Here is a 26,749-nt window from a genome sequence, read left to right on the forward strand (position 1 = left end):
AATCCATTTACATCTAAAGTAATTGTTGATAGATATATAATTATTGACATGTTATTATTCATACTTTTATTTATTTTTCTTTTTCTTCTTCTTAAAGAAGTCCCTCTAACATTTCTTGTAATACTGGTTTGGTAGTGATGAACTCCTTTAGCTTTTTCTTGTCTGGGAAGCTCTTTATCTGTCCTTCGATTCTAAATGATAGCTTTGCTGGGTAGAGTAATCTGCTGTAGTTCCTTTCTTTTTCTCACTTCGAATATTTCATGCCAATTCCTCCTGGCCTGCAAAGTTTCCACTAAGAAATAAACTGACAGTCTTATGGGAGCTCACTTATAGTGAACTAACTGCTTTTCTCTTGCTGCTTTTAGTGTTCTCTCTTTGTCTGTAACCTTTTATATTTTAATTATGATGTGTCTTAGTGTGTCTTTGGATCATGTCCATTTCCTTCCCCAGGTTAGGGAGGTTTTTCCTAATGATTTCTTTAAATCGTTTTTCAATTCCTTGCTCTCTCTTCTTTTGCTGGTACCCCTATGATGGAAATGTTGGTAAGCTTGATGCTGTCCCAGATACCCTTTAAACTATTCTCTTTTTGTATTTCTTATTTATTTATTTATTTTATTTTTTCTTTTTGTTGTTCTGAGGGGGTGCTTTCTGCTACCTTATCTTCCAAATCACTGATTGGGTCCTCTGCTTCATCTAATCTACTATTGATTCTTTCTAATGTATTTTTCATTTCAGTGTATTCTTCATTTCTGAGTGGTTCTTTTCCGTCTTTCCTGTCTCCATTTTTATGTTTTCTATCTCTTAAAGTTCTCACTGAGATCACTGAGCATTCTTATAACCAGTGTTTTGAACTTTGCATTCTGGTGGATTGCTTGTCTTCATTTTGTTTAGTTCTTTTTCTGGAGCATTGTTCTGATCTTTCATTTCAGACATGTTTTTTCTTTCCGCATTTTGGCTGCCTCATTGTGTTTGTTTCTATGTACTAGGTAGAGCTACTATGTCTTTTTGTCTTAATAGAGTGCCTTAGGTAGTAGGTGGCTTGTGGGACCTAGTGGCATAGTCTCCCTGGTCTCCTGAGTCAGGTGCTCCAGGTGTGTTTATTGGGTGGGTTGTGTGTCCCCTCTTGTTGTAGTTGAACCTTGGTTGCTGTTTGCACCTCAGTGGGAGGGATTGACCCTTAGGCTGGTTGGTTATGAGGTTTGTCCATGACTGCAGTGGAGGAACTGTTATTTGGGGGCTGACGCTATGGAGTAAGATTTGCTTTAGTGGAGCTCTTGTGCCTGCCCAGTCTGCCCTTTGAGTGTGTCTTTTGTGGAAGTGGTTGGGTGGTACTCTGGTGTGATCTGAAGCTGGCCACCATGTTTATTTGTTCTGGAACTTCTTGGAGGGAAGGGGCTTCTTTTGTAGGCCAAGTTCAGCCACCGCCTGTACCCTGCCCAGGGCTACTTGGTATGAACTACAAAGTAATCTGAAGATGGTTGACACTTGTGCAGAGCTTGGAGGTGCCTGAGAGAGGTTGAACTGTGAACCAACACAGTTGCCAGCAGTGCCAAGCTTGAGAACGCTTAGCAAGAAGTACAGGGCATGGTGAGGCCAGATGCTGCTTGTTTGCCATTTGTGAACCTTTGAGAGATTTTAGGAAAGTCAAAGCATGAACGAAGACAGGCCATTTGAATGGAAAAGCCACTGGGAATGGATTGGGTGTGCCCACAAGTTGGGTGGGGTGGGATCTCAGGGAATCTCCAGGGCAGGGCAAACAGTGTGAGATTGATGGAGACTCAGATATGGCACCTGCTTGAGTCTGCATGCTGTATGGGAAAAATGTTCAACAAGGGAACAGTGGCTTCTCCTGGCTCTTCTGTTTGGGAGAAAGCTGCCCTTCCAGGCCTCACCCTGCAGCCTGAATTCAGTTCCTCCCTATATGTCCCTTTGCCTTTAGAGCTGCTGCCCCAGTGCTGGAGTGAGTGAGTTCAGAGTGAGTGAGTCTGTCAGTGAGCAAGTCCATGTGTTCTTTCCTTAAGAAGAACACCTGAGACTCCAGCAGCCCCTTTTCTCACTCAGCCACAATCTCTGTGGGTTTTCACAGTCAGGAGTTATGGTGACTTCTCTTTCCTGCAGTAGAACCCTGGACAGTGTAGCATGGTGTGTGGCTGGTACCCTCTAGCTCCTCAGGGGGTACTTCCACAACCGAGATGTCCCTTCTGATTTTTAACTGCCACACTTGGTTTCGGGACCAGCTTGTTCCATGTTTCCATTCCTACTACCAGTCTTGACATGGCTTCTTCTGTATATCCCTAGTTATAGGACTTCTGTTCAGCTAGACTTCAGATGATTCTCAATGATGACTATTCTGTAATTTACTTGTAACTTTGATGTGCTTGTGAGAGAAGACAAGCACAGCATTCACCTACTTTGACATCTTGACCAGAACTCTGCAAGGGTGCTTTAAAAGTGTAGATGCCTTATTCTAATTATGCTTGCTAACTAATAATGAAACCGTGAACATGATCTATGATGAGCAGACGTGAAACCAAACCAGAAGGTAGAAGAGGAAATGAAGGGAGAATCTAATTGGAGCTAGATGATTAGTATAAAGTATATTTTATGTGTGTGCTTTTCTTTTTCATTTCTTGGATTGGTTTTCATGGAAATTTCTTTTAGTTGGGTCACACTGGATACATAATAGAGGTACTTAGTTTCTTTGATGTTGAGAATGAGGCTATATTAAGGGAGTTGGAATGGTCAAAAAGTATAAGTGGAGCGGTCCATCAAAATATTGTTGAACCTGCTTCTCTTACAGCTACTGATGCTACTATTATAATGGATGGACTTACATCATAAAGTTAAGACAAAAGATAAGGATGATGAATTTTTAAAGTTAAATTTCAATATAATTCTGTGAAATCTTGTTTGTTTTAGTGTCAAGGAGTGAGAAGTCAAAAAAGGCTTGGCTCCTTAAAAATCTAGGTGGTAAGATGGTAAATCATGTCACAGGAGTAAAAGAGTGGGAGTATTTTGGGAGGAGATGTGGTTGTAGGTACATTGTAAGCTTCTGTTGAAGAAGAGTGTTTATAGTCATGACTTAGAATATTCTGGAGCAGGTCATAGAGCAGTCCCAAAGAGAGGAAAAATTATTCTCATGCAGTGACTTCATTTTCTTTCAGTAAATGCTTATTTGATGATGACTGAACGTAGAAGTTGTGCTGATACAGAGATATGCAGAAAGAAATGTTCTTCCTCTAGATAGAGGAAGCCTGCTATCAATTGACCTTGTATCCATTCTCCCCTTACACTTCCCAGCATACCTTGTACCTTGGTATGCCTGCGAGACTAAATTCTGGCCGTGAAATGTTAACAGAAGCCTGTGAAACTTCTGGACTATTTTTTTAGGTGGGAGAGGATGTGCTTCTTCAACATTCTGTCTTTGCTACAGGCAAAAATGTTGCCAATATGAATTGTGTTTGGGAGCTGTGTCTACCATGAGGTAGATGCCGCATCCTGAGGGACGAGAACCTGTGGGATAGAAAAAGCTAGAACCCAAACAACCTTGTGATGCAATCCTCTGAAGCCTGGACTCCAACCTCTAGACTTCTTTTATGCAAGAGAGAAATAAGTCTCTATCCTGTCCACACTACTGTTATTTTGCCACCCCCACTTTTTTTAAATTAACTGATACACATTCACTATAATTATAAGTAGGATTAAAATATGTTTAATTCATATTTAGAAACTTATGTTGTCTCCCAGTTCATGCTAAAACTAAGGCAATATCTTTGCTTAAAAAGAGATATCAATCTATTAATTTTAATTGATTGTATATGGATTGCAAAGAAGTGTTAAATAGAATTTTGACCTACAAGCAACTTTCTTTAAAGTGAAAAATGAAATGTTAATAATGTGTACACACACATAAGCATACATACATGCATACATACATACGTACATACATACATACATACATAACATGCCATTGTATAACAGTTCAGTCTAATAGAACCAATGGTGCAAGGAGCAAAAGATTAGCAAAGGCAATAGAATTTTCAGCAGTTCAGAGGAAACAGCTGGAATGGACTGGAGAGTTTGGGCAGAGAATTCAGTTTTGAAGAGTAAGAGGCAAATTAGATGACAAGAAGAGGAAATAGGATGCAGGGAATATATTGCCAACACAATGAAAGAATTTAGGTTGTTATCTTAATATGACATATTTGCAACCAAAGTTCTGGGTAAAGGATCTTTTACGAATGCTCATTTCTTTTGGCTGGTCCTGACGGCTGCATAAGTTGCCATGACAGACTGCACAGTCCCACCGGTGGCATTTTCAGGAAAACCGTGCAATTAGTGTTCGCAATTTTCCTTTGAAGAACTGTTTACATTTCAACTTGCAATTCTGTGGTCAAAGAGATGAGTGAATGATTGCAGTGTGGTCATTTTGTCTGGGAAGGAGAAAAGCATGACAGAACGCTTTGGTTATTGCTGGCAGGCTTCCAGTGGAAATGAGAAGGTTAGGGCATTTTAAAAGGTGTTGTGAGGGTAGCTAAATAAGATAAAGAAATGTGACAAGAAGATTTGATAGGATGAAGTGGAAGATCAGTACTCTGAGAAGGAAAAATATTGGGGTTAGTGTGGGCAGCAGACAAAGGACTACGCATGCTTCATTTGAGGAGGCAGAGAATCAGTGAATATTAAAATGAAAAAATAAATAAAAAGAAGAAAATGAAATGAAGAAATAAAACTGTCTTTACTCAAAAAGGACATGATATTTTATGTAGGAAGCCCCAAAGAAACGACAAAAAAACAAATACACCTAGAATGAATAATTGAGTACAACAAGATCACAGCATACAAAGTCACTGTATAAAAGTCACTTGCTTTTCTATATTCCAGCAATGAACAACTAAAATTTGAAACTTTAAAAACTACCATTAATAATTACACCCCAAGTTGAAATACTTAAGGTTAAGTCTAACAAAATCTATCAAGCATCTGCATGTGAAAAACTATAAAACGCTGATGAAAGAAGTCAAAGAAGACCTAAGTAAATTGGGAGATATATTTTAAGTTTATGAATGGAAAAATTCAAATGTTAAAGATGTCAGTTTTTCCTAACTGAACTATAGAATCAGTGTAGTTCCAGTTAAATTCCCAGAAATCGTTTTTAAAGATACCAACCCACTTTTAAAAAGCTAATATGGAAATGCAAAGAACAGAATAGGCAATACAGTATTAAAAAGGAAGAACAGATTTGGAGAACTCATATTAAATGACTTCATGACTTTCTATAAAGCAATAGAAATCAGGACCCTTAGAGAATTCTTGCCGTAACTTCAATGACCTTTTGTCTACCAAGTCAGTGAAGTAGGTTAAGTTAGGTATGTTGAGGTGTCTGGGGTACTGACCTTCACAGTCATCTCGGGGTCTCTGTTTCACCATCTATAAAATGGGGCTAAAATTAATTCTTCACTTACAATGTTTTTTCCCCATTTTTTTTTAACATTTCATGTATGTGTTAGTCCTCAGAAAAAGAGAGAGAGATTATGAAGAACTGGCTAATTCAATTATGCTTATAATTCAATTATAAGACTGAGAAATCTTCCAATCTGTTGTCCAAGGCCAAAGACCTGAGAACCAAGAAAGTCAATGGGGTCAGTCCCAATGTGAGTGCAGAAGAAGACTGATGTTCCAGCTTAGTCAGGCAGAGAGTAAATTCTTTTTATCTCCACCTTCTTGTTCTGTTCAGACCTTCAACTGATTGAACGATGCCCACCGACATGGGGGAGGACAATCTGCTTTATGTAGTCTACAGATTCACATACTAATCTCATTGAGAAACACCCTCACAGACACACCCAGAATAAATGTGTGGCCAATCATCTGGGTACACTGTGGCCTGTTCAAGTTGACACATAAAATTAACCATCACAATGTACTTGTGATGTTTTATGACCTGAAGTAGTGAAATTTGTCTTAAAGAAAAGTCATAAGTCCTATATTAATGAAAAAATCCTAATATAAAAGATAAATTCTAGTATTTCAATGACTTAACACAAGTATTTCTCTTTCACCTGAGAGTCCAATGTGGGTGTTACTGGTCTGAAGATGGCTTTCCTCTAACCAGGGTTTCAGGGACCTAGGCTCTGTGCAGTCCAGTGGTTCCAGTGTTTCTTAGGGTCTCCTTAACCACTATGAAAAGAAAGAAGGGGAAGGAAAAAGACTCAGAAATGACTGTCATCTCTTCCATTAACATTCTGTTTTTGAGAACTACTCACGCCTCTCCATAAATGAACGGGTCTGTGAAATGTGGCTTATAATTAGGAAGTGATTTTTCTGCAGCTCTCTACACTGGGTGAGGCAAGGTGCAAATTTTGGTGGAGAGCAAGCCACATATGCCTTAAGGTCTGCATTACCCATTAATGCTGACCCACACAAACCCACTCAGCTGTGTACAGAGAGAAACGTGGCACCATTATAATACAGTAATCACCCAGTGTAACAGTGACAGTTAACCCCTTAGCTTTCTGTGCCCTTTAAATGGTTTAGTACTAATTCCATCATGAAATGTTTTTAAAAGCTCCTGGGAATACTTGTATGTTATTAAAATATTAAGGAAGTCACTAGTTAACAGTCTCAGCATTAACTGATCTTTCATGTAACAAAGAATCTCTTCATGCTGTATTTTCTTCTTAACTTTAAAAATAGAAATTGCAGAATGGGTATGATATAAAGTGAGACTTCATCATATCTGGAATTTATTTTTTTTGTATCTGCCCTGATATTCACATTCATTCATTCTCTCTCTCTCTCTCTCTCTCTCTCTCTCTCTCTCTTTCTCTCTCTCCACCCCCCCACCCCAGCATCTTAATTTTCAGTTTTTCACAAGTTTTGTTTAAAAATAGCACCTGAATATCATAAAAATCAAATAGTTTCTTTAAACAAGAAGGCATACTTTTACTGTAGGCTTTAACAAAAATATGAGTGTTTATAAGTAAGGGGATTATTAAGAACAAATATCCACATCCTATTTGTTACCAACCTATAAGTGTCAATTCCAGTGGTTCTCAAACTTGAGAGTGTATCAGAATCACATGGAGGGTTTGTTATAAGACAGATTGCTGGATCCCACCCCCAGAGTTCCCAATTCAGTAGGTCTGGTCTGGGACCCAGAAATTTTTGCCTCTAACAAGTTCCCACATGATGCTGTTGGTCCAAAGACTACACTTGGGGAACCACTGATCATTCTATCAAATAATACTACAAGACATAATGATAAATTATTAAATCTATGCAATTTCTCAAAGATTGGACTAGTTGATGTGTCCCAGCTTTTGCACTAAAAAAAAAAAAAAAAAGAAAAAAATGCCGAAAGACTTACAGTGCTTAAGACTCAAGTTAATTTAATTCCATAATCATAAGGCAGAATAGTACCAATTTTGGTACATGGAGACTTCTGTACTTAATTTTGACTGACCCACATAGAGCAAATGTGATTCATCTGACTTAAAATTGAAAACCCAAATAACCTAGGCTGTGAAACACAATAGGTTTATACAATGGGGCCTAAAAGGAGACAAATGGGTTATTCGAGTGATGGGAATGATTAGGCCAAAAATGTACAGGGAATAAGTAGCTCAGACATTACGAAAAAAAACACAAGAAAATCACAAAAACTATACAGACAATCAAGGTAGACTATTTTCACGAACCATGAGTCCAGGGTCTGAGCTGTGTAGATTTAAGAATTTTGTCCTGGATATTTCCTTTCATAATACAGGAGATGTAATTCTGAGGAAGATTTATTTTTAGAGTTTACTTTCATCTAAGCAAGAAGAAATATATTGTGCAATAATGAGAACATGATCTGTCCTCTGGGTCTTCAATGCCTATGTTAACGATTCATGAGTTGTTTACTTAGAAAAATTATATACCCAGGGATAGTGACCCTGGTCAAAATTTAGGCTTCATAAAAGATTATGAAATTCAGTTGCTCTAGACTCTGGAGAATAAAGTAATTTATCACAACATGAAAAAGTGTGGAATGAAAGAGCCAAAGTTACAGCGGGTCCCTTTTTGAAAGTCTGGGGCCTGCCTGGAATGCGTGTATCGGACTCACTTCAAAAGGTGAACAATGTTGATCCAAAAAATGTGACTCTCTGAGGAGATGATCTGGAACAAACTGCTATTGCACACACCAGGAAGGTAATATTCAAGCGGCTAAAGAAGCTAATTACTATTTCTTATGACTATTTTGCCCTTGATGAGAAATTCTAACACAATTGTTCGTTTTTCTCAACTATGTTTACGAAGGAGGCATTAACAATGAGAATGTCTTGATTTGAAGGAAGGAGAGAATGCAAAGAAATTCTGCCCTGCATTCTGCCAACGACAGTTTTATCTGGGAGTAATTCCATTCCCAATTGTTCCTCATTTCGTCACCCAATTTAGTATTTCATAAAAGTTATCCACGGATTGATTTTTTGTGGTTGTCTGTCTTGGCACCATCCTATGGCTTCTCTGTCTTTTCAGAGTGCTCTTCTACCTTGAGAAGGTGACATTCATGCCTAAGGATGTGCAGAAACCCAAAGTCAGGTGCTTTTCTCAGTGCCCTCAGTGTGTTTTGATGTACAACAGAAAAGTAAAGACCATAACAGGAAAAAATATATATCTTAAATGTTTTTGCTTTAGTTTTTTGCATTACCTCAAGAACTTACTTTACTCGTGTACTTTGTTTTCAGGAAACAGTTTTACTCAACTTATTCTTTGGTCTCTCTGTCACTGTACTCACATTCTTTCCTTGACTCTGTCTCTTCTTATTTTTCTTGTTTCCAATTTCCCATCCTTGACTTCTTGAAAGGTTCTGTACTTCTCACCAATTGATAGAAATAAACCACACTATTTTGCCACTTTGCAAACTTTTTAAGGAAGGCAGTAAATACTCGTATACGTGTTCCTCAGGGACTTTCAGAGAAGGATGTATTGGAAGATGTCTTCTCGAAGATGCCCTCCTTTATTTTGTTTCTACCTACTGTTCTGATGATGTAATTGGAGTAAACATAAGGCATTGTAAAAGAGTTTTTACACAATACAAATTTCTTTCTTGTTGTTATGGAACGCAAATGGGAAACATACTGGCGTATTGATCCCTTGTTTTCCTTGTCTTCTCCAACCTAAAGAATTCCAACAATATCATTTATTCAAACTTCCTCTTAGCAAGTACCTCACTGCTCATCTCCCAAATCTGTCCACATCTTACTCTGATAACTTAAAATCCTGCACTATCTCTTTAAAACGTCTTACTTTTTAATGAACTCACAGAAAGGTAAAAAATTACCTCCTTTCCACATTAGTTCCACACTGAACTCTTATTCCTGTAAAATTTAAGTCTCGTTTCCATCTCTCTTTTCTAAATCTGTGCCATCTGAGTGATCCCAAGATTCCTGGTGGGTAACCTTCATTTAGACACTTGACTTGTCCTTGAACTTTATCCTTGTCATAAATGTCAGTTTGATCCTTTAATGATTGTCAGGTCTTTTTTTCTCTCTCTTGCTATAGGGCTCTCCCCTTATGAACTGTAACTCTTTAATTTCAGTCTTCCCATTCATTGTCTTTCAGATCTTTCCTCATCCCACTCTGCCTCTAAATGTGATTGCTTTTCAATGACACTGTCTCCATTCACAGAGAGGTGATAATACTAAATTAATAATGTTTGTGACGATACCTAGAAAAGTCATGTTATTTATTAGAAAAGCTTTTCTAAAAATCATCTTTATTCAATTTTAATAAAAATTTGATAAAATGATACCTATCTATATATTATATTCTATAGATATCTATATATAAATATATAGATATAAAAATAAGGGACACCAGAGTAGGTGATTGAAAACGAAATAGAATTTCAACAAAAAAAAACCTAAAATATAGTGGATATGAACATATTTCTTTTCAGCTCTGAATATGATAAAAATGACCTCGGGTTTAGGAATTAGGTAAGCTGATGTTTTTTATAACTGTTCATTTTTTTCAGTAAGAAATATCCCTCCCTTAAAATCAGGCACTGTCTCTTAAATTATGATGTGACAAAGCTTCTGAGAAAATTATTTGCAAGATAGATTAGATGATACATATTCATATGTCTATTTCCCAGGAAATGGTCAACATATTTTAAAACTCTATTAAGGATGATACAAGACAAAATATAATGTACAGTGATTAAGAATTCACAGTCTCAAAGAATGTTCATTTATTTCATATATTATAGTGATTAAAACTGTTTTCAAAGAAAATTTGAAAAGAATTCAAAAAATATACAAAACTATATCAAAAGCCAATATATATGTGTGTGTGTGTGTGTGTGTGTGTGTGTGTGTGTGTGTGTGTGATTTTTAAAAGTAGTATGTGTGTGATTCAGAATATTTTAAGTTTAACATTTTCTAAATTGATAGTTGTTGAATCATGTTTTCTAAATAGACCCAATTACAAGTGGTTCATGCAAAAGATTTATTAAAGAAGGACTTCCAGGAGACAACAGTAAGAGATTGTGTAAAACAGGACAGTAAAGACAGAAGAAACCAACTAAAGGCAAGCTTTCAGGTGAAGTTCCAGGCTCAACCTGGAGTTTGTTCTGCCCCAGGGCAAGGTTACTGAGCTTTCATGGTCTTGTAGCTGTTAGTCATGAGCTGTAAGCTCTCTGAAGGGACATAACCTCCTAGGCTTTTCCTGCTCTCTCTGCATCTACCTGGGTGAAGTGGCTGCAGGAGGCCAAAGGTAGTCCAAGGCCACAGGGTCAATTGTTTGGAGGGAAGCAAGTGTCTACTGGTGATGGCTGTGTAGACAGTAAGGGGAACCAGCAGGGATCCAGGTGGGCATCAGGAGAGTTTCCAACAGGAGCTTTATGAAAATTTCTTGAGTAACTGGAAAACGGCGTTGGATTTAGCGAACATTTGCAATCATTTATAGTTCTTAATATAAACAGTTAGCTTCATTTTGTGGACTTGCATTTTGTATTAAGGTTGCTTAACAGTTGAATGCAAAGGAGTTTACTACTGGTGAATTCATAGCACATAGGCAGGACATTGGGGATAATTTGTTGATTGACTCAGTGAATGTTCCTCTCAGGAAGATTCATTAAGTACCATACTCCCTATAGACAGAGCTAGTCCTTATTCCTACTAATTAGCATTGGGAAAAGTACAACTGGATTCCTATCATCTTGCCTAGAAAACAAAAAGCGATCTTAAGAAGCAAGTCTTCTTAGAAAAAGAGAAAAGAAAAACAAAAGACAATCTTGCACACTTCTCAACTTAAAATGGCTTTTTTTGGAAGATAGATTAATTCCTTGCATATTCAGGATTTCATGTAAGATTAAAATGTCATCAAAATTCTGGGGTGGCTGCTTTTACTGCATCCCATAAGTTCTGGTGTATTGTTTTTTTGTTTTTCTCAAGATATTTTCTAATTTCCTTTTTGATTTCTGCTTTGATTTATTGGTTCTTCAAGAGTGTGTTGTTTCATTTGCATAAATCACAGGTTTTAAAAAAAAAACAAACCTTAGGATGTCCTTGATGAAGCAGTAAAAATTTATTAAGTCTTTTGAAAAACATCCTGTGTTCCCTGGAACACAGAGAGTGACTTGGGAGGATAAAATGCCAACCTTCGGGGAGACAAATTTGTGACATATGTTGGAGTAAATAATTGAAGGAAAACATGAGACTATATGGATAAATATTACAAAGTAGCTATTAGGGAAGGCAAGGATAAATCACATTTTTGTATACCTTGGAAAGTTTGGAAGTTACCGGACATGTCAGGCGTATGGGATTAGAAAGCAAAGGAAATACATCAATTGCTAGCGCAGATGTTTCGTGCACAGGGTTGAGACAGAACATTTGAATCTTTAGAACCTCTCCATGACTGTTTCCATCCTCTAGGGCCCCATGTCGAAATCGCTGTTCCAGTCCACAGTGATAGTGATACGACTGACAAACACAATAGTCTGAAGAAGACTTTTCTCAAACAGTCGTATGATTAGTCCTCTCATGGCTGTGGCGACGCTGATGCAGATATTTCTTAAGTGGATCCAGGCAGCTTCCCTAATGTCTTACAGAACGTCCCACAACAAGTTGTAGCCCTGGTGAATTAGCCTTCTCCATGGGTAGCTAAATAGACCATTTAATATATAGGACACAGGTTCTCAGACTGCTGATGGCATCAGAATCACTCCAGGCTTAATTAAAATGGATTGCTGGCCCCTACCCCAGAGGTTCTGATTCAGTAAGTCTAGGGTAGGACCTGAGAACTGGCATTTGTCACATGTTCCAACATGCTATTGCTGCTGTTGCTGCTGTTGGTTCAGGCACCACACTTTGAGAAACACTGGTCCAGAGAAATAAAAGAATTTTAGTCACGTACACAGATAAATGGTATGCTCAAATATTACATTAAGAGTAAGGCACTAGAAGCAGCTTGGACCTTCAAATATCAAAGCTTGGCTGGCTGTTCAGTCATAGTAAAATTGTTATAGACCAGAAACAATATTTTAGATGATTTAGAGAAAATCTGGCAAAGTTTAAATCATCTGGTCTTTTCAAGTGGAAACAGCTTGTTTGCCTGATTAATCTGTATCATTTCCATCTTTCTTTTCAAGGGACTTTTTATGGAGATCAGGGTCTATGCTCACCGAATGTTACAAAGATAGTTTCTAGCATTTGGGGAACTATTTACGAAATGATGGATACTGTATCTAGTTAATCTGATTAGCTTGGAATGAGGAGTTTTGCAGAGTACAGGCATAATAGATAATAGAAAACTGTGACAATGCAATCCTTATCATCATAGTTACAATTTACTAAAAAGAAAATAAACCTGAATCCTTAACTAATGCAATACCATTATTTGTCTATAAAAATTGCAGTAAATCCTTCTATGAGATGTCTGTTAATAAATAAGAGCTAGGAAAATAAAACATACAGGTCATAACCATCCAATATGCTCTTGATATTAATCCTCTTTAGAATATAAATAGATTTTCCATGTGATTATGGAGACTTTTTTTCTCAGTTTTTTATGTTAACTAAATAAAGTTAAAATGAAGCCAGTTAGTATCATTTTAAATTCCACCTTTCATTCATCATTTTGAAAACTTGCAAGACTTTTCCAGATATGATATGCTCTATAAGCTTGGAAGTTTGTGTGACGTTTTCCCTCCATAGTCATACATGCGTCAGGTTATATAAGCACCAGATTATAAACATAAATGCCATTGCAATTACGTTTTATTAACTTTATGTCTTAATAAAGCTTCGGTGCTATGGATATAATTTTATGTTTAGCTGCATAACTTTCAACTTAAGCCACTTTTATTCTTAGATGAATATATAAAAGTTTCTCAGGGATCTGGAGAAGGAAATAAGAAGGAGAAAATTTGGCTATTGCATATCCAGAGGCTGAAGTATCTTTCTGATTATCTACAAAGAAAAAATTAACTATCTATTTGCCAATATATTTTACATTGCCTTGTATAGTCTTATAAAACTAGTGTTACATTCTATTTATTGGTACAGTTTTTCTTATATATGAACAAAGACATAAGTGTTCTTTTTTTTCCATTTGTATTAATACTCCTGCTATTTTGTCAATACTGAAAAATATTTTTTTTAGGGAAAAATAGAGTTAGGGTTAAATTGATTATTTTTCTATTTTGTACTCAATCTCAGTGATCTTGGGTAATTGATATATTTTCTCTGGGATTCAGTTTCCTCATCTGAAATATATTCCAGCTCTAAAAGTCTATGATTCAATTATAATAATTATTTCATGTTGGACATTTTCAAAAAAGATGACAACATTGCAGTCATTTTTATGCTGGGTTACAGTGCCAAGATAAATGAATTTATTCACGTTCCTTTTTAATTAAATGCATGAGCACTTGGAAACAATGGGGTTAGTGTGTTGGTTATCTATCGCTGTACAACAAGTTACCACAAATTTAATGGCTTAAAACAATGGACATTGATTATCTCACAGTTTGAATGGGTCAGGGTCTCACCTGTTTAGAATCTCGCAAGGCTTCATTAAAGGTGTCTGCAGTATTGCTTTCTCATCTGGACCTGGAGTTCCTCTTCCAAGTTCTTTCTCATTGTAGGACTGAGGCCCTTAGCTCTTTTCATAGGCAATACACAACATCGCCAGCAGACCAGCATCTCTGCTGCTTCAAGTCTCTCATTTCTCGATCCTCGTTTGAAAGGCTCATTTCTCTTGAGGTTAAATTTAAGTCCTCTGCTTGAATACTTTAGTTACACCTGAAAAACCCCTTCACATTTGCCATATAAAGTAATATAATCATGGGAATGATAGCCCTTCACCTGTGCCATATTCAATTGGTTGGATTCTTTACCTATCCATTTTGGGCTTTTCTACTAGGATCTTTCCCCTGTAACATGGAATGGGAAATATCACAAGCCTAAGATAATCTGTAAGCAGCTCTACCTGCTTGCTATGTGGAGATCGTAGTTTAATACCTCAGTTGATTTAAAATCAGCCCAATGAGGAAGGTGTTGCTGGCTTTTCAATTACAGACGAGCATAGGAGGCACAGACGTCTTGATAATGCAGATTCCAAATGACAATTCCAGGGCACAACTTAAGTTTCCGGCCTCCTTGTTCTATGAAATTGACAATATATTGAACCCAGGTTTGTTTAAAGAAGAAATCCAGATGTGTCACCTTCCCCTTTTCTCTACTGTGGTTGGTGTTGATGACTCGTGCATCTCATTTCCGTTGGTGTTTTCTACACCGAGGGTCCCTTGCAGACTGTGGGGGAAAGACAAAAATCAAGGCAAAGGAACAAAGGAAACAAGAGACCAGGTGAGAGAGAGTGCAGGGTTTATTTTTTGAAAAGTGCACTGCACAGATTTTTCACTCCCTCAGAAGTGGACTAAAATAAAGCAACAAAGAGTTGAGTCTATTTCATCGGCTTCTCTTTAATTTAAAACCCTTCATTTAAAGGACTCTAAGATAGCTCCCCCTCCCAACATTGGACATTTTAGGGAGGTTTGGCAGCCAATAAAACGTATTAATGTCTTCTACTTTTGGTAAATGGAGGTTGAACAACTTGATGAATATACCACAGATAGAGGTATACATAAGCACCCCACACATCCCGCCATTACTATCTTCCTTGTGAAATGTTTATGACTGGAATTGCTGCTCTGATTATACATTATGGAGACTTGAAGCACGTTACTATACTGGGTGACTAATGGAATTTAGTGACAAAGCACAGAAATTGGTATTCTGGAAAAGACTTGAGTTTTAAATTGTCTTCTTTCCTGAGTTTGCAGTGCATTTCATGGCTCATCTACCTCACAGTGTGCTTGTGGCTGATGGATTGAAATCTTTCTGCTGAATAGTAAACATCAGAGACAATTTAGTCTTTCGTTAGCTTGCATATCTCAGTTCTCTCGTCACTCATTCAAAATTATCAAAAATAAATTCTTGATTAATGTGAAGTCACTGTTATCTATGCCGACTGACAAAGGAAAAAGTCACATCTGTCAACACTTCAACCGATGAATTGGGGGTCCTAGGAGTGCCATCTCCTAAGGGAGCCATTGTGTGCCTTGGAAATAAAGGGGGTATGTTAGTTCATTGTTCTTTTACTGGTCTAGGTATCCCACATCCTTTGGGCACCCCACTACCCTTTCCATTGTTGGATGAGCTGAGAGATGAGAGAGAGCCCCAAATGTCCTTCTTTCATTTTTCTAAAGATGTTATGAACACAAAAGGTATATGGCATTTTCAGCAAACATAAAACGGTTTCAACGATTGCTGAAACTTCTGAATAATGAGAGACCTTTACTTGTATAGGGTAACATTTTAGGCTAAGAACATTTATTAGAATAAGAGTGGATGGCATTTGTCACTCAATAGTTTTTCTTCAGTTAAATGAAATTTAAGCCTAGATTGTTTCCCATTAGGCATACTTTGGCATTTAGTAGGTTTCATGTTTTCATTTCACAGTTCCCTATGTAAAGACATGACAGTTACAGATCCTTCATACGACATACTATAACACATAAGTAGTGTATGGTTTTATCAATCAGGTTCACCTAAGAGGCCTTACAATGACCACCCTGCGAATGAGTATATGTTAGCACTTGTCAAAATGTGGTCCATGGACCGACAGAGTCAGCATCACCGGAGAGCTTATTAGAGATGCAGATTCTCAGGCCTGTTCCCATCCCACTGAAACAGAAACTTGAATGGTGCCTAGCCAATCTGTGTTGGAACAAGTTTTCCAGGTGACTGTAATGCAGGCTAAAGTTTGAGAGCCAGTGGTATAGAAACTGTTATCATACTCCTTGTATAGATGGTAAGAGTTGATACTCAGTGTGGTACGATGATTGGTTGAATACCTGACGAGTGAATTTTAGGGCCCAATCAGACCCAGGTTCTCCCTTAAAAAATCATGTGACTTCCCTTAGTTATAGCTGGAAAACAGTAACTCTTAAATGAATTAAGGAAGGAACCATTTCACTGCTTTCTAATAATGAGAGTGAGCTGTTAAAACTATTAGCACAAGAAAATTAACCTAGAAAAAGTTTTAATGACACAAGTGACATTTTGTGGTCCTGTGCATTGAGTTCCTCATTTTCTTTTTAGTGGCGGAGAGATTAGGATGTAGTTAAACTTAAGAGGGGTGGCTATTGCATGTTAATAGAAGTGTGAGACACTATTTTAATCATCACTTTCTAGTCGAGGGAGTCCATGGACAGATTTTCCATCTGGGTCTTTCCAAAGCCCATTACCCGCGTTGATAGTGCCCTGCGGTGGTTTTCCTACACACACAATTTTATGTGCTGGTGAGAATTTCTTAGCCGCTGTGGTATCGAAATGAATCCCTCGGGCAACTGGTGTTAACTACCCCTCTGTGAATTGGGGAATGAGCATTTCCACTTGAGCTGAAAGTAGAAAACAGTGTTCATTATCTGTAGTATAAAAGTCTATATAATATTACCTGTTAAGATCTCGTTCTGTGTGAACTCAATTTGGGCTTTGTGTGTATAAACAAACAAGTGAAGTTTAAGTCTATTGTTTATTCAACTGGCAGGAATTTCCTTGAATAGAAAATGTTGCTATAAAATTAAGTCAATGTATTGTGTATGTGTGCATGACTTTTATTCTGCATATGTGTAAAACATCATGCAACATATATGAAAATGGCATCAAATCTAAATGTCAGCATTTTATGAATGTAAAGTGGACCGGCACATAACAGCTAAATCCAGGAGTGATTGTGCTAACTCTCCATGCACCTGTGCTGTATATCCTGAGTGACTTGTAGCTTTGTGCACACAGTTCCTGCCTCTGTGCATTTGTACCTGCTGTCTCCTCTCCCTGGACACTCCTACCCCCAGCACAGAATTATAAAGCTGGCAAACTCCTTCTAATTTTTATGGATTGGCTGAAAAGATTCTGTAGCTTTTTGTAGCCCACGTCTGCAGCTCACTTTGAGATGTCGTATTTAGAATACACTAGGTCTTGTGCATGTACTCCCCAAGCAGAAATATGACTTTGTATTGTTTGGTGTCATTGCTTAGTACCTAGTGTGTACATGACATATTGCATCAGTCAATAAATAATGCTCAAGTGAATCAATGCTCAAGTGGCATTTCCACTTGGGTAAACCCCTCAAACCTGCATCTCCTTCATGCACATTTTGCCCAGACTTCTGAGTCCCAGTGAGGCAGATGGAAATCCTAGAATTCTGTCTGACTTCTCTCTTTCCTTTCGTCAATTCTACCTCTGTGTTATCACTCTCATCTTTCTTCCTAATCCTGCTGCCTTCATTTGGTCTCTCCTCTTTCAAGTTTCCACTCAGGTATGGTCTTCTAGATTAAGCTCCCTCAAGCCTGGTTCTCTTACGGTTTCTCCTCTTCCAACACATGTTTTGGTTGTCATTGCTGTGGAGGTGAAGAAATCTGGGCCAGATGTCCCACCTCCTCATGGCTGAGGACTTTATTCTGTGTTTGCCTGAGGGAGCATGGAGGCCTGCCATTGATACTGTTCTTTTCTAACACTCCTAAGGTGACCTTCAACATTGTAGATGGTGGGGCCTTAAGGGAACCGTGGCACCAGTTCTTATGTCCTGCAAGTTCCTTGCTGGTTGCTGCCTGTCACACCCCAATGTTTGGGAGGATTTCCACAGAGTCATACACAACAGGGAATGGGTTCAGGAATCTGCTAAAATGGGGAAAAGCAAACTTACAAGGTGAGTGATAGAAGAAAAGACACCGTTTCCTGTCTGCCCTTTAGTCCACCAAGAGATGTGCTGGGGCTGGGAGTTCTGTTGCACCTACTGTGTGGCTTTTCATCACACTGGAGGGACATCATGTCCTAGTTGACCCTATTGTACTGCAATCATGAGATCAATCTTAGGCACAGGGAAATAATCAGACCGTTTTGCACCAAACATTTGAAATTGGTGGCAGTTGTTTGAACTTGTATGGGAAACCCTGCTGCTGGTACTTGGGGATGTTGGGGCCTGTAAGAATTTACAGCTACTCCTGTCCAGAGAGTCTATGAGTGGCTGAATTATGATGCAATGCTTCCTGCTGGAAGAAGGGGACTAGATGCCTTCATTTCCTGGCACATTATCTAGAAAACATAGGTTGGATAGTTGAAGGCACTTGTAGGGACAGAGCCCCAGAAAGCAGTTTCCAGGCTCTCGGCCTCATGTGGAGAGGTGCTGGCTCAGATAGTGGATGGCCGTCAGCTGTGGCTGGTTGGCCATCAGCTGTAGCCATTATGCCATTGGTCACTGATATAACTGCCGCGGTTACGGAGGGGAGCCGAGGAGAGTGAAGGAGGAGACTGAAGGAGAGTAAGGAGAGTCGAGGACAGTTGGTCGGTTGGCAGCAAAGCGGACAGCAGATCGTACGTCGTGTAAACCCAGCCTCCAGTGAGACCATAGTGGTATGACTTCCCTACCTATGGCTCCGTGGGTGTTCCTTTTTGGCCTTACCGTGTCCTGCGTTCTTGGGCGGGGAGTGGGAGCTGAGACCCTGCACTACAGCACTTTAAGATGATTCTGCTCATTGCCCCACAGTCCCAGCTGGCTGGTGATAGAGCCCACTGTATAACTCTGTGATGTGTGTCACAAACCTCATGGCTCAGTGTCCTTCACTGGACTTGCAGGGTTTCCATCCTTTTACCCATATCCCTTTCTGGTGTCATCTCCCATGACTTTTCCTCCTATATTCTGTGCCCCAGCAATGGAATACTGAACGTTGCAGTACTACCATTATGCCTTCTCTTGTGCTGTTTGTACTCCTGGATGCCTCTCTATTCTCCTCCTCCTCCCTCCCTCCTTCTCCTGTAATGTTCTCCTTCTCTAAGCTTCTAACGGCCATGAATACCTCAAGGTTCCACCCAAAACCTCTGGTCTTTTCTTTTCTGAATGTCTGCTTATGTTGTTCCCTCCAATTTGGATGAGCCCCTCCCTCTCCACTTCTCTTCTCTGTGCTCAATGCTTCCTCCGTGGACTTTTCTCTGAGACTCTAGGGACAAAACTCTCTTTTCACTTTTGATGATTTCCAAAGCAGTTAACTTTCAATTTGGCATTAACACTCTTCCCCTGGTCTTACACATTTACATTTCTTAGTCTTCTATCTGATGACAAGTCCATCCAGAGAAGCAGTCATATCTTATATGTCTTATACCCTAGAGAAACTTGCTTATTCTAGGTTCAAAAAAGTATAATGAATAAATGAAAAGATCAGGGCAGAAAGTATGTATGCGGAAGGCTTGGGTAAGGGTGGGTAGGGGAGGCAGATCCATCTCTTTACCTTGGCCAGGTGAGCTGGGTATGCTCTGAACTGACAGGAGCATCACCTCCCACCCCTTCTCCCTCACCCCCATCCCCACTCACATAGCCTTGCTTACACCTGGAGTGATTCTCAGGATTGTTTTTCAACAGGGGAACAGGAAGGCCTGATTCATCATGACTTAGGAATGGCTGGTAGGATAGCCTGGGAACCCAAACCACACACATTATATGGTACTTACAAAACATAGGAGAATATATATTAAACTGAGCAGTGAGCAGTTTGCTATGGTTTTGTTTCCACTCCAATTCAATTAATCAGTGATGTAAGATGAAACATATCTCAACTGCAGAGAAATCTTCAGGCAGGTCTCAAGATAATACTAGTTTATTTTTAAGTGATGTCAATGATATAAAGCAAAGCAAAGAGATCCACGTGGATGCGTAACGATTTCATATTTTTGCCTTGCAGGAGACGGAGCTGTTAGATCTAAGTCTAGTGAAAGATGCCAGATGTGGGAAACACGCCAAAGCCCCCAAGGTAGGAAGTGGAGTATTGTGTTTGCACCAGATGCTACCTCGATTATTTATCTCTGTCATGCTATCAATTAATTACCCTCATTTAAAGTTTCTCTGTTTTAGATGTTGTAAAACACAAACCCACCAGTCCTTCCAGAAGCCAGTATGCCCTGAACACTTCCACTTTTGTTAAAAGACTGAAACAGTGAGCAAATATATAGGCAGTTGAATATAGGGGCTTGCTTTATGCCTTCTAATTTTATTTTTGTTTGAAAAAAATAATAATAACAATGCCAAAGTTACTAGGTAATTCTGAATAGTTAAAATGTGCTTGAAATTACTTAAAAGTTCCTTGAGTCTCATAAGCATACATGTATCAACCCTTTGGATGTAATAAACAAGACTCTATAGTTGAAATGCTTTGCAGTTGAAATCATTCCATTCATGAAGCCAAAAGGAAGTAAGACTTCTTACAAAAGGATGTAAGGCATGTTATTAGTGAAGTCCATCAGACTTTGGGATCATTGGGGTGTACTGTCCGTTCGTTTTGGTTTGAAAAACTTGCTGAAAAAATATTCAAAGCAGTGTTTGCAGTTTATTTTTTGAAGCTTGTCTAAAAATGTTCCATAAAGGATATACATATATTTTTTAACTTAGATTTTCTGGTAGGGTATAGTAGTAGGATGTGGGAAACTGCTCTTTATTGTATTTAAATTTTAGTACTTTAAGTTCTTCTTTTCTAGCAGAGAGAATATTGACAAATAGAGAAGTACAGGTGTCCTTCAGTTCTTGCCTCTTTCCATCATTGATACAAAAGTAGCAATTTTGTATTTGAGTATCTACCTGCAATTTTTGTTTTATTTTTTAAAAGTCAAAATACTTTCTTTGACATCAAAGATGATCTGTTGCTGTGGAGATGGAGGAAGAAAGAAAATGTCTTCTGGAATTATGGTTCTTCAGATACAGAAAGTGTAGTGGTTGTTGCAAAGTTCTTCCGTAGAGCAAACACGCCAATACTGCTTTCATTGCTGAAGGGGTTAAAATGACTTATGGGAGAATGTTGGGAAAAAAAAGAAAGAAAAATCAAAATTATTTTCACGAAGGTTTCTATAGGCCTTTCACGTGAAAATGGTCGATTATTTACATTCTCCTCTTAGGAATATAATGAAATTTCAATAGCTCAGTTTTTCAATTTCTTATCAGGCTATTGTTACTAATGTTTTGTTGATGATTCAACATTGTTTACAGTTTTCAGTGTAGAAACAAATATTTTCTTCTTCTTCTTTCAACAACATTTGAGCCAAGTGTGATGTAAGCCTCTTAGTTCCAGGAACTATATTGATAACACAGTAATAAAGTTTTCCTTTAACATAAGTTTATTGGCCTAACTTGAAATTTCATTGTCAATATTTATTAAAGATATTTGCCCACACGGTATCAGTGCTCCCTTCATCCCCAGGCATTGTGAGGCAAAGTCAATTCCTCTGCACATAGAGAGTTTCTTTCAGGCTTGAATCTGTCTTTCTATTGCAGTACACTGCCTGCTTATCAGTTAAGAGTCCATTTATGGATGCGGTTTGATAAACGTCTATGGAATGATGATAAATGAAGAGAACTGGGGTCTGTACTGTGCTCAGCTAATAAACCACTATTATATCCTAAATCTAACCACTATTAGATTCTCTTGAGGACACTCTTATACAAGTACACTTAGAATACTCTGGCTTTTACTGTTTTTTCCGCCAGAGATTGCTTTCTTGGTAAATTATCTATGTTCTTGGCCTTTTCCCCTTTCCATTCTTTGTTGGTGTTGAAGAACCTCAATCTACTTTAATATTTTCAAAGCTAAGTTTTGTTGCATATTACCTGTGTGACCTTCCTGAGACTCCGATTGCTTCCTTATTGGCTAAGTGGTGATGCTATTACTATTGCTGCTGCTGTTACTATTACTACTACTACTAATGATGATGATGATGATGACGATGATGGGGTATGTCATATCATTGCTGTAAGGATTTAATGAAATAATTCATAAGCACACCTTCAGCAGAGTAGTAGAATCACCTGGAGAGCTTTAAAAAAAATGCTGATGCCTGTTGCCGACTCTCATTCTGGCGCCTCAAGAAGCTAACTGCTGTAAGTGTGGCATGGACATCGGGGTTTTGAAAAGTAAATTGGCAGCAAAATTTGAGCACCGGTGCCTTAACTTATCGCTGCTATATAATAAACACGAAATATAAGCCACAATTGTCGGTATTATCATTGTTATTGTTGTATTTGTTATTACTAAAAATTGCATGCCAGATTTGTAGGAAGTTGGTTTTCATTTCGTTTACTTAATTTTTAAAAGTTTATGTTATAAAAAGAGATTGGACGAAGGGCTTGGCTGAAAGGGGCTTTGTAGATTGATAGGCAAGAAAGAAGTTGATAATCATACCAGTTTAAAAGTCTTTAAGTTGTAAAAGAAAACCCCAGCTCAACTGGATAAATAGAAACAAAATTTATTTTGAAATGATTGCAGTGTATTGAAAATTTCCGTGGAAGTGCTTAGTTCCAGTAATATCTCATTCAGCTGCTCAAAAGACATCACCTCTTCCTCTCACCGGTGTAGTTTCTAAGGTGCTGGAAAGGACCCACTTCCAGCGTCAGGATCCCATGGGGGTATCCCTGGCAGATTTTGGCTTCCCCAGCAGCACTCCTAAATGGCAGGTACTAGAAGAGAGACTAGCTTCCTCCTGAGTGTTCCAGAAGGATGTCAGTATAACCAACTCGTAGACGGGGGCCATATGGCTCACAGGAGGGAAACCAAGTAAGAGGAGACTGTTGCGTTGACTTGAATGAAAGTAGCAGGACTAAGTGTACAACAACAGTGTAAAGAGAGCAAATAATTAAAAGTGTGAAGATAACAATACGGAATAAGAAAAGCTTGGAACTTCAGGGCAGAAAGGCAATGCAATTTTCAGACAGACCGAGGGGAAGATTTTTCTGTGGGGGTTCCTAGATCATAAAGGAAGAACATCTGCGGAGCTGATATTATTTATCAAAATACCCAGGCACCTCACAAATATTTATCTGTGTATTCATATTATTTTTGTTTTTCACAGCATCTCATTATGTAAAAATTCGCAATCTACTTGAAGATGGACTGTTTTCTATGCCTGCTGGGATTTGAAATAACATTTGTAAGAAATGGAAATGCTTTTATGTGTTACGCTGTTAATGAATTTTAAATGTCGATTCCCAACACAGTACATAACAATTCCCGATCTGGTTTTCTGTCTATAGTCCTTGTTCAAGTTACCAGTTTTGAAATTTCTCAAATTCCAAAAAAACAGAAAACAAAAAAAAAAAAAAAAAAAGAAATAGGGAGTTTTTATCCAAATGTAAAAGCTAAAAGAAAACAAAAAAATCCTTTGAAATCTACAGTGTATTTATGTTTCCATTCTTGCTTTCTCCCTCCTGGGTTTATGTAGCACATACATGTAAAGGGGAATGCTATGATATCTGCCTCTTGTCTATGTGTAGACACGTAGTCTCTGATCGTCATTATAAAAGGATCTTTGTTTTTAAAAAGAGTGTTTATCACTGTGGCTCCGGATCCACTTAGTGACTCACGCGCAGCATCAATGAAACAGGCCTGACGAGCATGAAAAATACCCATGTCTTGTGTGGTGAAGTTGTTTGGTGACATTTTTACATGTATGTGAGTGTGTGTTCTGGGTCACAACATGAAGGGTGTTTTTTTTTTTTTTTTACTATGGGCTATGTCAGAGAGGTTTCAGAAATGCTGCTGGAAAAGATAGTTTCTTCATACTCAGGATTCTTAGGAAGTAGTTCATCCTTAGGTATATTGAAAAGTAGATGGGACTGGGAAAGCTGAGATGTGGGTTCGGTCCCAGCTCTGCGTTAAATGAGCTTAAGGAAGTTGTTCTTTCTGTTGGTGCCTCTTCGTCTTTATCTATGAAACTGGATGTGTGGGGGCACATGATTTTAGGTGTTAATAGAGTTCTGTGAACCCTTGATTCCAATTAAAATGGGAAGTTAATTAAGCCAAGGCACTTCATTTTACAGATTATAAAATTGATGTCCAGCAGGTTTACAAAACCTAAAACTTTTTGCCTTGGTTAGCGCAGATCAGGTGAGCTTAAAAAAAAAATATTCAGGTCACCTTCTAACCAAGGAGAGGTGCTATGCAAACAAACAAACAAACAAAAAGTAAAGGGAGAAAGACGTATGTCGAACTTTGCACATGGTTTCTTGAAAACAGATCTAGGATTGCTTTGAAATCCAGAGGGAATAGCTCCACGGTTAGATGCTCTCCCAGGTTTTAGTATATGAAACTATATGCTGCTGACATTCAACTCTTTAATACATGCAGCAATATCATTGAGAGCTATTTCTGTAGTGTTACTTTCAAACTGTGTTTTGTGCAAAGAAAACTGCTCCATGTGCTTAGCTAACAATTAACTAGTACATTCTATTGGTTGAGGTCAGTTTATTTCAGATGTGGGAATGTGAATTTGAATACAGATTTCTTGTAAATATCCAGGGCAGTCCTTTAAATTCTAGGCAGTATTGAGTATCACTAGACTCTCATAAGGTAGGTTAGGGTAAAATTAAATGTTAAAAATTGATCAGGTGTTGTTTTCCTAAGCCCTACACAAAAATGATGGTGTTTACATTTCATTTTTTATTGATTTGACGAATGGTCATTGAGTGCCTGTTTTTGCCAGGCACTGTTCTAGGCACTGGGAAAATAGCGATAACCACAAAACACAAACAACACTGCTCTCGTATAACGTTCTATTTAGGAGTGAGGAACTGGTGGTGTTGGTCAACTGACTTTCAAAAAAAGAAAAAAAGAAAAAAGAAAGAAATCAAATGCCTAAATTGTTGTGTTTCCTAATTTCCTTTGGGTAAATATTCTCAGCCTGCTGGGTTTCAAGCCACAATCTGACATCATTGAACACAGAGTTGGAAAGCAATGTCTCTGACGGCCTCTAGCATTTTGAGCAGGTTCCAGCACCCCTCTGGGTGGGGGGCAGAGACAACAGAGAAGAATAGAGACAACTGAGAAGAATAAAGCAGGACAGAGACCAGTGACCATGATTGGTGGGGAGGCTTGCTGTTTTTCAGAGCCATAATGGAGTAAGTTCTCTTGATAAGAGAATGTGGCCATATTAGCAGAGATATGTATAACGGGAGGAAAGAGCATTCCAGCAGAAAGCACAAGGGCAAAGGCCCTGAGGTGGGAACATGCTTGGCATGTTTGAGGAATAGCAAGGAGGCCAATGTGGTTACAATGGAATGCAAGAAAGAAAGGATGAAGTCAGACAGGAGGTAGCCAGGGGCCACATTATTTTGGGCTTCCTTGGCCAATCTAGTGACTTTGGCTTTTCCTCTGAGGGAAATGGGAAGGGATCTGAAGTTTCTGAGGAGAGGAGTGACAAGATCTGATTTTCACTTTTAAAGACATCACTGGCCGCAGTAGTTGGGGGTAGACCACAGAGGACAAAGGAAACAGCAGGGAGACCAAGTCAATGTCTCTTACAAATATGCTCGGCTGTGTTGATGATGAGCATGAGGTGCAGGATAAAATGACAGAATCTGAATACATATGTTTTGAAGGTGGAACCACAAGGTTTGTTAATGCATTGAATGTGAGGCACGAGAAAACGAGTTATCAAGAGCAACTCTTTGTGTTTTGACCTAGGAAATTAAAAAAATAATAATAAAAATGAGTTGCCATGTCCTGAGATGGGAAGGAAGAAGCACACTTAAACAGAAAAATTTGGTTGGGTTTTCAAATATTTACAGTTGGTGATGCCAGTTAGACTTCTCCCTGATGATGTCATATTTGCATACAGAAATCTGGAGTTCAGGGGAAATGTTGGCCATGAAGTTAAAACTTCAATTATTCAAAGCTCAAAGCCAATGTGAGACCTCCTAAGGAATGTAGTTGTAAAAGAAAGAGGTCTGATGTCTGAACCCTGGGATCTCTGGGATCATTTAGACTTTGAGAAGCAGAGGAGGAACCAGTAAAAGAGAATAAGAAAGGAACATACCCAAAGAATTGAAAGCAGAGACCTCAAACAGATACTTGAAGTATACTAATATTCATAGTAGCATTACTCACAATAGCAAAAGATAGAAACAACCCAAATGTCCATCAATCGATGAGTGGATATGCAAAATATATTATATACATACAATGGACTATTATTCAGCCTTGAAAAGGAATGAACTTTTGATGCAAGCCACAATAAGGATAAACCTTGAAGACAGTATGCCAACTGAAGTAAGCCAGACACAAAATGACAAATATGATGCCATTTATATGAGATAGCTTAGAGTATTAAATTCATAGAGCCAGAAAATAGAATGGCAGTTTCCAGGGGCCAGGGAGCGGGGA

General features: G+C 38.4%; 1 protein-coding gene across 5 annotated transcripts in view; it reads left to right on the forward strand.

Moving 5' to 3' along the window:
* Positions 1-26,749, forward strand: part of PLCB1 (phospholipase C beta 1) — a 675,558-nt gene that overhangs the window by 208,052 nt on the left and 440,757 nt on the right. For all 5 annotated transcript variants that reach the window (XM_081034743.1, XM_081034741.1, XM_081034744.1 and 2 more), the window contains exon 3: positions 20,291-20,359. In XM_081034743.1, coding sequence (XP_080890869.1) covers positions 20,291-20,359 — 69 coding nt within the window. The remainder of the gene's footprint in view (positions 1-20,290; positions 20,360-26,749) is intronic.

This window comes from Rhinolophus hipposideros (assembly GCF_964194185.1).
Source record: "Rhinolophus hipposideros genome assembly, chromosome: 22".
NCBI classification, from domain to species: Eukaryota; Metazoa; Chordata; class Mammalia; order Chiroptera; family Rhinolophidae; genus Rhinolophus; species Rhinolophus hipposideros.